The sequence below is a fragment of the Sorex fumeus genome, unplaced genomic scaffold, assembly GCF_029834395.1.
Source record: "Sorex fumeus unplaced genomic scaffold, SorFum_2.1 ptg000055l, whole genome shotgun sequence".
NCBI classification, from domain to species: domain Eukaryota; kingdom Metazoa; phylum Chordata; class Mammalia; order Eulipotyphla; family Soricidae; genus Sorex; species Sorex fumeus.
The window spans coordinates 16,331,808-16,345,177 of NW_026606112.1; the positions used below are offsets into that span (position 1 = coordinate 16,331,808).

The following is a 13,370-nucleotide window of genomic DNA, read 5'->3' on the forward strand; positions in this document are numbered from 1 at the left end:
ATCCCCCACAGAGTACAGCTAAATGGAATCGGTTCCTGGTGGCTTTGTCTGTCCCCAACAGTTGCCACTCTGGGAGAGACTCAGAGATGGATCCTGCAGAACCAGCATCGTTGGAGTACGAACTTTGGCTAAGGAAAGAAGATTTGGTCTAAGTGTGTTCATGATAGGCCTGTTTGCAAGAGTGGGGGATAAGGCAAACTCCTATGTCCTTTGCAGAAGATGGACTTTTAAAATCTGATACTGAAGAATAATAGTATCGTAAAGAATAAATTGATTTCATGATATGCTTAAGAAAAAAGAGGACATAACAGTATGTATTTACAGTTCCCTTTTCTGTGGAGGGAGAACTCAGTATGTCTGTTTAGGATTTTTTTTTTTTTTTGCTTTTTGGGTCACACCCAGCCATGCACAGGGGTTCCTCCTGGCTCATGCACTCAGGAATTACTCCTGGCGGTGCTCGAGGGACCCTATGGGATGCTGGAGATCGAAACCGTGTTGGCTGCGTGCAAGACAAACGCCCTACCGGCTGTGCTATCGCTTCAGCCCCAAGTTTAGGTATTTGTACAAAAATCTGCCTTTGAAAGACTCAGAGCCGTGACAGCAGTCATTTCTAGTGGAGCGGTTAGGGGCGCTTCTCATTTGCTTCAGCTTTCCAGGCTCCTGTATTTCATTGTCAGGGAGGTGGGTGGTAACCTTTGTTTCCTCTTGCCCTCTATAAACATGCAGAATATTTTGGATGTCTGCATTTCTTCCCGTCTTTGCCTCTGTATTTGCACATAAAAGAAATTGTCCCTTCTATTCAGGCTCTTCCTCCCAGAAGGCCACATATCTCTGCATCTGCAGTGGGAGTACGCAACAAGTACCAGCCAATGGCATAAAATTCACCTCTCCCAATGCTGACATCTGCTTGCAGGCTTTGGGTTCTTCCCCCCACCCCCCCCCCCACCATGCCCCCATCTTGCTGAGTTAACGTTTATACTAAATTACCTGAAGTCAAATAGTGGAGATCTTATCTTCCCTTATTGCAATGACCTTCTTAGCTGACCCTCAAGTAATTTAACCCGGGTCCTAACATTCCAATTAAAATCACACCACATAAGTGAAACTGGATTTGCCTTTGCATTCTGTGCAAGCTCTCCTTTGCCAGGCCGTGGGCTGTCTTAGCTTCTTCCATGGTATTTAGGATGTTGGTGCACAAAGCGGTCTATGAAATGGCATTTCCCCTCAGCCCATGTATGAGTGGCCACTACTCGAGAGCAAACAACTGTGCTCGCCTGGCCTCCTGCTTGCTGCCCAGGGTGACGGGGAGGGGCTGCCAAGGTCACACAGCAAGGGACCTCATTGTGCATGAGGCGCACGGTCTGGCCTTCAGGAAGGCACGTGTATGGGAGACACATCTCGAAAAGGCGTCCCGGGGCATGACCTTAAAAGAAGCACAAAGGAAAAGTACACACCACCACATGCACTTTTATTTCACTGACAAGAGGGACCATGGGGGGCATCCAACCAGGGCGTTTGGGGAAGGTTTTTTTTATATATTTAAAATGCCTCCAGAAGCCTCCTAGTTTTATAGATTACTTTGAAGGGGCCAGACAGCAACTTAAGTGTTTTTCTTAAAATAACCTTGAAAGCTGAATTGTCTCAATTGAAAGGTGCCCGCCTGCCAGGGTAAGGCTTCCAGACTTGCTCACACAACAACCCCAACAGTGGCCCCGGGCAAGGGCAGTACATCCACACAGTTCCTCCCAGGACGGCTCAGTCTGCTTTTCCTTTCTTCCCTTTTCTTTTTTTTCTTTTTTTTGGTGGGGGAGGAGGGTGTTGGTGGCACAGAGCTTCTCCCGGACCTGCTCAGGGGACGGTGCCATGCCGGGGATTGAACCTGGGCTCCAGCATGCACTCCAATCCGTTAGGCTAGCTTTGGGACCACCAGCTCCCCACCTTTCGTTCTTTTGGTTTTGGGACACATGTGACGGTGCTCGGGGCTTGCTCCTGGCTCTGTATGCAAGCATCATGCCTGGTGAGAACGGCGTGTGGTAGCCAGAAGCAAAGCCAGGTTGGCTGTGTGCAAGGGAAGCACCTGGAAGCTGGTGTTAACCCTCTGGCCCCTCCTATTCCCGTTTCAAGCATATATTGTTGGGGGACAGTTTTCCCCAACGCGCCCCGACACGTTGCACACCAGGTTTGGGCAAAGGATAACGGATGCGCAGAGAAACCTGGAAGAAGCTGATGGCCACTCGCTTTATTGCCAAACACACACATATTTTATAGAGCGTCTTGACTAAAGAGGTTGGCCCAATCACATAGAGTTTAGCATTGCTGATCTATTACCTTTTCTTTCAACTTTGCTTTGTCCAGGACCAAACCCATTTCGGGCAAGATGCTGCAGTTAGGTGACAATTCTTGTGGGGGGTCGTTGAGACTCAAGGCAGGAGACCTGGCGCTTGTAAAATGTGCCCAGACACTCCCTACTGGGTCACTGTGCAGGGAGAGGTCTTACCTGCTACGCAGGGACAGATCTTTGGCGCCTGTCGCTATGCTCCACAATATGTGATGGGCAGAAATGTGTCCTCTCAGTAAAAGGGCGTGCCTAGATCACCCCTGACCCCAGTGTTTAGGGAGAAGATGAACAGAAAAGGAGAGGAATCAAGGGGAAAGAAGAGAATGAGAAGTAATGGGCAAACAGGCATCAGGGCTTCCGTTATACCAGTGATATGGATGAGGGCTACAGCCACAGACCCAAGACACAGACTCAACAGGACCGAAAACACATGTGAGTGGCAAAGTCACTAAAACTCTGGAACGTGCCTGTCAAGTTGCTAGGTGAGGGTGGAGTGCGGGTTGGGGTGGGGAGGGGACCTGGGACACAGTGGAGGGAGCTGGCACAGGGGGAGGGATTGGCGTTGAATGACTGTAAGCCTAAAACTCAACTATTAGGAACTTTGTAAATCCTGGCTCTTATTTATTTTTTTTATTTTATATTTTTTGCTTTTTGGGTCACACCTGGCGATGCACAGGGGTTACTCCTGGCTTTGCACTCAGTTGTTACTCCTGGTGGTGCTCAGGGAACCATATGGGACGCTGGGAATCGAACCCGGGTTGGACGCGTGCAAGGCAAACGTCCTACCTGCTGTGCTATCTCTCCAGCCCCTTATTTTTTAGTATTTAAATTTATTTTAACATAGAAGAAAGCCACAATTATTGATACATTTCTACAGGAAATCATGTTTTGTAAAGAACTTGCTAGGCCCTGGGCTTTAGGGCACAGAACTCCCAGGCAACCTTTGGGGATGAAGGTACTTCCTCAGTTTCTGTCCTTGAGTCATGCTTCTCAACTTTTTTTTTTCTTTTTTGGGTCACACCCAGCAATGCACAGGGGTTTACTCCTGGCTCTGCACTTAGGAATTACCCCTGGTGGTGCTCGGGGGACTATATGGGATGTTGGGAATCGAACCCGGGTCGGCCGCGTGCAAAGAAAACGCCCTACCCGCTATGTTATCACTCCAGCCCAATCCTGGCTCTTTAATTTAAAAGAAATGACAGTCACAGTCCTCCCATTGTTCATCGATTTGCTCAAGCGGGCCCAGTAACATTGTGAGATTTGCTACTGTGTTTGGCATATTGAATATGTCACGGGTAGCTTGCCAGGCTTTGCCACGTGGGCGAGATGCTCTAGGTAGCTTGCCGGCTCTCCGAGAGGGGCGGAGGAATCAAACTCGGGACAGCCATGTTGGCTGCGTGCAAGGCAAACACCTTACCCACTGTGCTATTGCTCCAGCCCTTTAAAAGAAAAAAAAAAATTTTTTTTAATGTGTCCTATCAAATTGATAGGCTGAACCCCAAGCACAGGACCTCAGAAGGAAGCTGAAGGTAGAGGTCACATCAGGTTATCAGTGGGGATCCTCCTGAGGGACCCATTCTTAGGGGATCCTCCTCTCCCGAGATGTGGCCAGAGACCATGGGTGTGCATGCAGGGAGGAGAGACCCCAAGGGCCACTGTCTGCAAACAATGAGAGGCCACACAAGAAATGCCCCTGGCAACGCCGGGTGTTGTCAGTCCAGGTTCCCAAACAGAGAATCAATGCCTGGGGCCCAAAAGCCAGGACAGGGTCAAGCCCTTGCTTGCCCTGCATGTGGCCAACCCTGATTTGGTCCCCTGAGCACCACCAGGAGTGATCCTTGAGCACAGACTAGGAGTAAGTCCTAAGAACCATGGGGAGTGGCCCCAGAACAAAAGAGAAGAAATCCCTGTTGCCTAAGCCACTGTGTGTGAACTTCTGGTGTGGCACCCCTACCCAATGAATATGTTCACCACCTGAAGACCTCTAGAAAAATCCCATGCTTTCATTGAAAGTTTCATTGCGTCCCGACAAGGTAGAAGGGAGATAGAAGAGCATATAAAATCGGCACTGACATTAAAATACTGAAATCTTTAGGGGAAATACAGTCTACATTATAAGACACAGATCATTGAGTAAGACAAGGGAAACGTGCACAGGGCCCATCAGTTCCGTGCTAAATCTTTATGGAGGAGAACGCAGTCCTATATGAAGTTCCTCCAGAGCTCCTTTTCTTTTCTTTTCTACTTTCCAAAGAGGGGAAAAAAGACTTTACAGAGGAGAAGGAAACTTGGCCAGGGCCTGAGGTCCCCTAAGACTTTAAGAGACGGCCCTGTGAAGGGAAATATCCCAGCAGAAAGAGACAGGGGCCGAGTGACCGGGGCAGATAAACGGAGAGATAAATTCACCGACACGGCACACAGCACATGGAATAAACCCTTAAACTGGATCACTGAGGGTCTACAAAATGCACTGGTGGACCCAGAAAACGGCGCAGCGGCTTAAAGCACCGGCCTAGAAGCACAAGGCTGAGAGCTGAAATCCCGAGCAGCCTCCAAGGCAGTGCTCTACCAGGACTCCATTGTATTAAATGTATTATAGAAAATTGACATCTTATTTAAAATATTACAAAATTTGTAATAGAAGCAAGATGGGAGAATGAGTTTGGCTATCATGCAGGAAGCTGGTCCCTTTAAAGGGCGTGGCCAGCTGGCGCGGTTCTGGGTCCCCTTCATCGCTGGAGTGGGCGTCTTCATGTCGGGGCTCTGAGATTTCTCATTAGGACCCAGGACTTCACAGCATCCATCACTTTCTGCCTGGAGGCATTTTCACATCCTCCCTTTTGATTCTCTGGACACAACGGTGAAGAGACTGCATCCTTGAAATTACTTTTGATTGAACACAGTACCGCTTCACCAAATTACCATCTTTTTCTACGAAGGTAAGGGTTATAGAGTACATAACTCCTGATTATGCTACCCAATTCCTCAATTCTAAGATGTCCTCCCCCGCCACCACATTTCAGTATTTCTGAAATAATACACTCAAGATGCAATGTGTAGAATGACTCTGATATGGGTTTCTTTCCTCCTGGAAATGATGACCACATTAATGGTGCATTTTTACAACAGAGGGGACCTTCAAATGAAGGAACTATGGCGATGAGAGTAATAGCCACTAGTCATCAGGACTCAAAATTTTTTACTGGGTATGGAGGCTTGGGTTCAGAAACAGATTAAATTACAATAGATTTTATCAAAGACCCTTGGACACCACACAATCTTGTATGATTTGCAACTTTCTCAATGATTACACAAAGGGGGCTGGAGCAATAGTACAGCGGGGAGGGCATTTGCCTTGCATGTGGCTGACCTGGGCATGGTCCCTGGCATCCCATATGGTTCCCCAGCACTGCCAGGAGTAATTTCTGAATGCAGAGCCAGGAGTAACTAACCCCTGAGCATCCCTTTTCCCAAAAAGGGAAAAATAGAATGATTCTACAAAGTTCCTATCTAACCACCTCCAAGTAGACGCCCTCCTACCACCTTTTTAAAGGAGGGAAATATAAATCAGTACAATCTTTTCGGGAAACACCATACTTTGGGAGAGGGGACAGCTCAAAAGGTTAGGGCACAGGCTTTGCATGCCCAGCACCCACAGTTCCCCGAGCACTGCTGGGAGCATCCCCTCCCCTCCCAGCACCAGGCATGAGTAGCCCTTCCAAGCACTGCTGGGTGTGGCCCCCAAAGCCAAAAGAAACAAAATTCAGTGTGAAAGCACCTCAGGAAACTAAGAGTTACCATACAAACTACCATATTTGTAATATCCACTGCTTGGTATCTAGCCAGAGAATATAAAAATATGACAGAAAAAATTATATGCACCCAATGTTCACTGCAACATAACGGAAGAGGCCCCCGATGGATGAGTGGATGAAAGCAATGAGGGACTTTTCTGTAGTGGAATCCTAGTCAGCTGCAAAAAGCGGGGGATTGCCATTTACGATCTATCAAAAGAGACTCTGAGCAGGAGAGAATGGTGGGACAGAGTAAAAAGGAAACAGTGAAATAAACATCTCACCGAGAATACTCCAGATGAACCATCATTCAGTTTTGAAGGTGTATCATAGAACTTCATGTACAGACAAGAGCTTAGGGTTTCAAACCCTGAAACCAATTTTGCAAGCATTAAAGGGGCTTCTTGAAAGACAAAAAAATTTCTCAGCACTTCGCCATTGGTAGGGCCTTCACTCTTAGCACTTATGGTTGCCCTCTATACAATTTTTCAATAACAAATTCGATTTTTATTTATATTGAATGTTCTATAGCTATTTAGGTAATTTTTTATAGCTAGAGAGATTTTTATTATAATATTTTACTTAATACAGATAACTAAGGGTTACCTATAACACGATATTTTCTAACATAGAGCCTAAATTCCATTTTTAGGATAAAATACACTTTTTGTTTTGGGGCCACCACTGGTGGTGCTCAGGGTTTACTCCTGGTTCTGAAATCAGGATCACTCCTGGTGGGGACCTGGGGAACCATATGGGGTGACAGAGATGGAACCCAGGTCTGCTGCGTGGAAAGCAAGCACCCTACTTGTATACTATTGCTCAAGTCCCTAAAATACACACTTATACTTCTAGAGACCAATTCAGGTTTTCCCTTAAAATTTCCTTAATTCTCCTATCCTCACTTTTTTTTTCTTTTTGCTTTTTGGGTCACCCAGGGATGCACAGGGGTTACTCCTGGCTCTGCACTCAGGAATTACTCCTGGCGGTGCTCGGGGGACCGTATGGGATGCTGGGAATTGAACCCGGGTCGGCCGCGTGCAAGGCAAACACCCAACCCGCTGTGCTATCACTCCAGCCCCTCCTATCCTCACTCTTACTGTCACTGTCAGTGACAGTGATAGACCAATTCAGATTTTCCCTTAAAATTTCCTTAATTCTCCTCTCCTCACTCTAAGTTATGTATTTTTAGGATTATCTATTTCACATTAAATGTAAAATATATTAGCACATAATTATTCATACTGTTATTTTTTTTAAATTTATATACCTACAAAAAAAGAACAGTTTTGGAAAAAAATTTTTTTTCAACTTATCACTGATTTACAATTTTGTGGTATTTCAGGATTTTAGCTTTTAATCATCTGTGTTGTGGAGGTGTTATCTCAATTTCACAAATGTGTGCCATATAAGGATACAAAATTGATGAGCAAACAAAACAAAATCAAAAAGACAAATTAGTCAACACTGATAACAGAGCTCAAGTGACCTGAGAAAAAGGAGGGGAACAAATGAGTGGGAAATAAGATATGAAAGGGAAGAAATTTCATGCCTGTAAAATAAATTAATTTTTAAAAAGAGAGGATATAAGATACAAATAATCCCATACAAAGCCGAAATTCAACATAAAAAAAGAAAAAAGAGTCTCCACTACAAAGACAACTCTTTATCATCACAGGTTTAAAAACAGAACCAGAAATCAGAATGTCAAACAATTGTTTTTAAATTTATAAACAGAATTTTAAAAAAAACTCCAAAAAAAAGAAGTAGCAAAGTATAACTTAACGACATATGTACAGGAAAAGAAAACGAAGAATACACGAGGTAAAAACAAAACAAAAATATGAACCGATCAAAATGATTCCATCTGAAGGGGCGCTTCAGTGGAGAAGCAGGAAGATGTCGTCTGTTCCCATCCAAGCTCTCCTGTTAGTGCTGTGTGGACCATGAGATGAGGACCCTGAGCTCTGGCCATCTGCATTCTCTGTCAGCATTTCTGTCAACACGAGTCACCAGTGACAGGAGAAAGGAGGTCCGGGTACATGTGCCCCACTATAACGCAAGTCACAGAAACATATCGGAGAAGCAGCTATTATTATTCCCATCACCACCACGAAGCAGCAGAAGCTCTTAGAGAATGTGGCCTGGGACACATGGCAGGAAGTCTGAGTGTGAGAAGGAAGGGGGGTCTCCAATCAACAGATGCGTCTTCGTTCACCACGTTCCCGGAGAGAAAAGGACACCTCGATGAGCAGACACTGAGATGGCAAAGCACGTCTTAATTCTGCAGACATCACTCACTGGACAACCCCTAAGTGACGCCACAGCATCCAAGGGCACCTGCAAGGCATAGCTGAAGCAAATGTACTTAATAATAATGTCACCATAATTAGAATCTTAGATCGCTGATGGCCGTGGTCAAAATTCTTTGCAGCATCTTCAGACTGTGCCTATAAATAATCACCATGAACGTCTCCTTCCAGGAGGCATGGTTAAGTCATCGGCAGTATTTTAACACTGAACCCTAAAACATCTGTTGAACGTAACACGGTCTTAGGGTCAACGTAAACAGAACCTCAGGTCCTTGCTTTCATTTGCTTCTGACGCTGGGAAAGAATGCCACATGCCCGTTTTCCGATCAGAGAGGCTCCGAGTGCGGCTGGAGGAGACTCGGAGCGAGATAAAAGGCACAGAGAGAGCCGGAAAGCCAGCTCGGCACGGAGGACCGCCCCAGGCCTCAGCGAGGGGGCTGAGGGTCCGTGACCCCCGCAAATACCACCTGCCTATTATCTAGCCCGGAAAGGTGCATGCCTTTGAAAGCGACGGAATTTAAGTCCAGTGTGGCACTTTCAGAAAATGGCATCAAAGGTTGGACTATAAATCTTTCTTATTCTCCAGTCACTGGACATTTAAGAGCAGAGCTATTGATGGGCTCTTTCTCGCCTTTGCTTTTTCCTGGGAACGGATGTATGATTCATGGGGTGTCCTTTAGTGGTCTCCATTTTCATCTTATTACTTTTCCTTTGCTTCTGCTTCCTGACAGCTCTGAAAAACAAGGTGCTAAATTATTTTGTAGAATGAGCACAGTGAATTATGTAATTATGTTGAAGTTTAATTAACTGGCTATCCAAATAAGAAAACAGAAGGGAAAGAATTTACGGGATTATGAGCATAAATCCTCAGGCTCCTCACCATAATAACACGGAAACAGTCAGAGGCCTGACCAAGCAAAATGTTTGAGAGAAGAAATTTCTTTGAAAGATGGCAACTACAGATTTAGGGCAATCTATTTGGGACAAACCCACCATACAGGCAGACAGTCAAAGAATAAGCTGGGACGGTTTTATTTTGGAAATATATACATATATATCACGTATTTTACACACACACACACACACACACACACACACACACACTTCCCGACTCAGCACTTCAATCTCCAAATCCCTGAATTACATTTTCCAGAAAAAGAATTAATAGATTTGGCAGTTAGCAGAGGTCAAAAAAATGAAATAGAACAATGGGAAAAACATTCCATTTGAAGAGGCCCATCTTCATGCATGAGATCCTGGGTTTAATCCCTCGCACTACCAAAAAACCAAAAATCTCTCTGGCCATGAGAGAAAGTGCAGTGATGAAGCGATCTGACTTGCATCCTGCGACCTCAGTTCGCACCATGTATGGTCCCTCAAGCACCGCCAAGAAAAACCTCCGAGCAGGTGGGTTTGGCCCAAACCCTGCAACTCTCACGCTATCCTCAACAAAACTCTCTTCCCGTGGCCCAGCTTACAGAGGCTCCCAGCTCAGGTCCTCTCCTTAGGGTCTGGAGTGCGGTCAAGTGCTCCACGCTACATGTCCTTCGTGACCCCTGCCTTTGCCAACGCTAGCTTGGAAACAGACAGTTGGAACTTACCCTTTAAAGCCAAACGTTTCACTACAAAAAACAAACCAAACCCAAACCAGGCCTTTGGCTTCTGGCTCTGAGGCGAGACGTGGGGAATCTGCCACTGAGAACGCTGATGGATTCACTCACTGCTCTGGGCCGGAGACAGTGCCCAGGATCCTAATACGACCAAGGAACGGCTGGGCTATGAGTGGGCAAGGGTGGAAATGTCCATGAACGGTGAGCCGGCAAGCGCCCAAACCCCACATCTCGCTCTTGACCTTCCCAGGACCCACACCTCAGAAAGGCACACGTGAATAGGCGCGCAGCCCAGTGCCTGAAGCTCGGCCTCACTTGCTGCCCGTTTCGTGACCGTGGGCTTCATGAGGTCGGGCACTGGAACCAAGAGCTGGGACCTTCCCTTTTCCTTGCCGCCAATGCCCCGGTTCTTTTCAGAATAAGCTTCGACCATGAAATCCTAAGAGAGGAGGTGGCAGGAACCCTGCTTCCAGAGCCTTCGATCCCACCTTCTCCGCACTGTGCTCAACCCGTTAGGATCCAGCCGGTAAAATGCTGAGCAATGGAAATCACCAAATCCATTAGTACCATTAGCCCCATACACCCTTACTCAGAATTCCTCTTGCCAACTTCACATTTTTCCATAGTTAGATTTTATACAATGACCTCAGATATTCTGTCGGTTCAAAACAAAAAAATAAAACATACCAGCCCTTTTCAGCAGGCTTTTGTTTTCTTTAGGTGCCAGGCTCGAGCCCCCGCCCTCACATATACCAGGCTCCTGAGCCACATCAGGGCCCTACTGGGCCACAGGAGTCATCTACAAGTCACATGGGGGCATGTGGCATTGTGATATAAGGTGTTTCGTCTGTCAATTTTAAAAAATTACTACTTTTTTCTGGCCCGTCCTTCCTGCCCGGCTGAGACCACAAGTTGCCCTCCACGAGCAGCTCTCCGGCACAGCCATGGCCCCAGAGGCACAAATTCAGAACCCAGTGGCTTTTGGGAGAAATTCCTCCAGACTGAATTAGTAAAATATCGGAAATCCTAAATCACTAGCGCCTGACATAATATGCACTTCATAACAAGCAATAGAAAACAAATTATTTAACAGTGCCTTTTCAGCAGGTCTAATTGTTGGGGGGAAATTCCAAATAATAATGGTGCATCTTTTGTCAAAATAATGAATGTAATCAAAGCAGAGAGAGAGAGTGAAGTGGAAATCATCTGCCTCACAGGCAGGGGGAGGGGTGGCATGAGGGGTATATTGGGGTTCTTGGTGGTGGAAAATGTGCACTGGTGGAGGGATGGGTGTTTGATCATTGTGACTGAGACTTAAACCTGAAAGCTTTGTAACTGTTCTCACGGCGATTCAATAAATAAATAGTAATTTAAAAAAATCATTACTTTATTATTATTATTATTGGGGGATGGGGAGGGTTTGGCCAGACCTGGCAATGCTCAGGGCTTACTCCTGGCTCTACACTCAGGAATACTCCTGGCAGTGTTCAAGGAACCATATGGGGAGGCATGAATCGAACTTGGGTCAGCTGCATGCAAGGCAAATGCCTACCCCACTGTACTAACTCTCCAGTTCCTTCTCTGGTCAATTTTTTTTTTTTTTGCTTTTTGGGTCACACCCGGTGATGCACAAGGGTTACTCCTGGCTCTACACTCAGGAATCACCCCTGGCGGTGCTCAGGGGACCATATGGAATACTGGGAAATGAACCCAGGTGGCCACTTGCAAGGCAAACGCCCTACCAGCTGTGCTATTGCTCCAGCCCCGCTGGTCAATTTTTAAGAAGTGGTATAATGCTCTGGCAATACTTTAGCAAGTTTACTGAAGTATAATCTCTTGATTACAAAGCTAATGAAGCTATGTGTGCCTTTATACAAAAATTAAGTTTTCTTTCCACTCATGAGGGTAAAACATGAACCAGATTTCACTAGATGATAAGTAAACAATAACAGAAGAATATTCATTTGTAATATAAACAAACCAACCATCTCTTTTCAGAGATGGTTATGATAAACCGATTTGGTATAAATTCAATAATTATTTTATTTTTACTTCAAATTAAAGTGACCTGGGGTTGGTAATATAACAGTGGTAGAGTATGATTCAATCTCTTTCTCTGTTTCTCACTCACCTGACCTAAGATTTGTCCTCTAAATTCCAGGCATTTATATAACTGATAAAACAAGCTTTAACCACAAGAGGGAGCTAGCATCATTCCAGTTCAAGGCCAAAGGAAAATTATTGCTAAAGAAAAATTAATATGACAGCCATAACAAAAATAAAAATGGGTATATGCTAAAGAGGCTATTAAAATGATTTACTATTGTAAAGAAAATTTTTCCTTGTCAATTTTATTACAAAAATGTTCAGAAAGCAACACCGTGAGATCACTGTTGACTAGAGTTTAGGACGCCTCTCTGAGAGAAGACAGCACCACTCCTGAAGAATTATCAGCTAGACCACATCCTAAGAGATTTGCTGTTTGAATTAAATTTGATTAAATCTAGTACTGTAAGATAATAGATGATTTCCCTCAATGAAGACAATAAATTACTATTAAACAGGCTAGCAGGGCTATTTAAGAACCGCTAAGACCCTAGATATATTATCAAAATGCAAATTGGACACCCAAGTATCCTAAGATCACGGAATGAATGGATGAGCACTCTCCCATCTCCCATCTGCACTACGAATGAGTGTAAATGATGTCATAACCTCAGACTCGCAGTCTACTATAGTACATTCATTTCCTAAGAAAAGATATTTTTGTAATATTCTTCAATGCTCCTCTTTAAATAATTTTTTTGGGGGGGTCAGACCCAGTGATGCTCAGGGCTTCCTGGCTCTGTGCTTCAAGATCACTCTTGCAGTGCTCAGACCAAATGGGATGCCAGAAATCGAATCTGGGTTGGCCGTGTGCAAAGCAAATGCCTTCCCTACCTGCTGTCATCACTCTGGCCTCTCATTAAATAAATTTTAAAATCCTACCTCATCCTCAATCATTAGAGGAAATCATTTTCTAAGGTACATATAATAGGGGGCTGGAGCAATAGCACAGCAGGTAGGGTGTTTGCCTTGCACCCGGCCAACCCGGGTTCGATTGCCAGCATCCCATATGGTCTTCTGAGCATCGCCGGGGTAATTCCTGAGTGCAGAGCCAGGAGTAACCCCTGTGCATCGCCACGTGTGACCCAAAAAGTCAAAAATAAATAAATAAATAAATAAAGTAAATATAGTAAAAAGTAGCAGAAAAGGTAGTTTACATAGTACCCAGAAGTCAAATAGCTTGTAAAAAATAATTTTTACTGACCAATAT

At 45.1% G+C, this 13,370-nt stretch overlaps 1 protein-coding gene across 1 annotated transcript in view; it reads right to left on the reverse strand.

Annotated features, from left to right (window-relative positions):
- Positions 1 to 8,019: 8,019 nt before the first annotated feature.
- The window catches only part of ZCCHC4 (zinc finger CCHC-type containing 4), a 48,792-nt gene continuing 43,441 nt past the window's right edge, over positions 8,020 to 13,370 (reverse strand). The window contains exon 13 of the mRNA XM_056125599.1: positions 8,020 to 9,177. Within this exon, the coding sequence (XP_055981574.1) occupies positions 9,054 to 9,177 (124 nt within the window). The 3' untranslated portion in view covers positions 8,020 to 9,053. The remainder of the gene's footprint in view (positions 9,178 to 13,370) is intronic.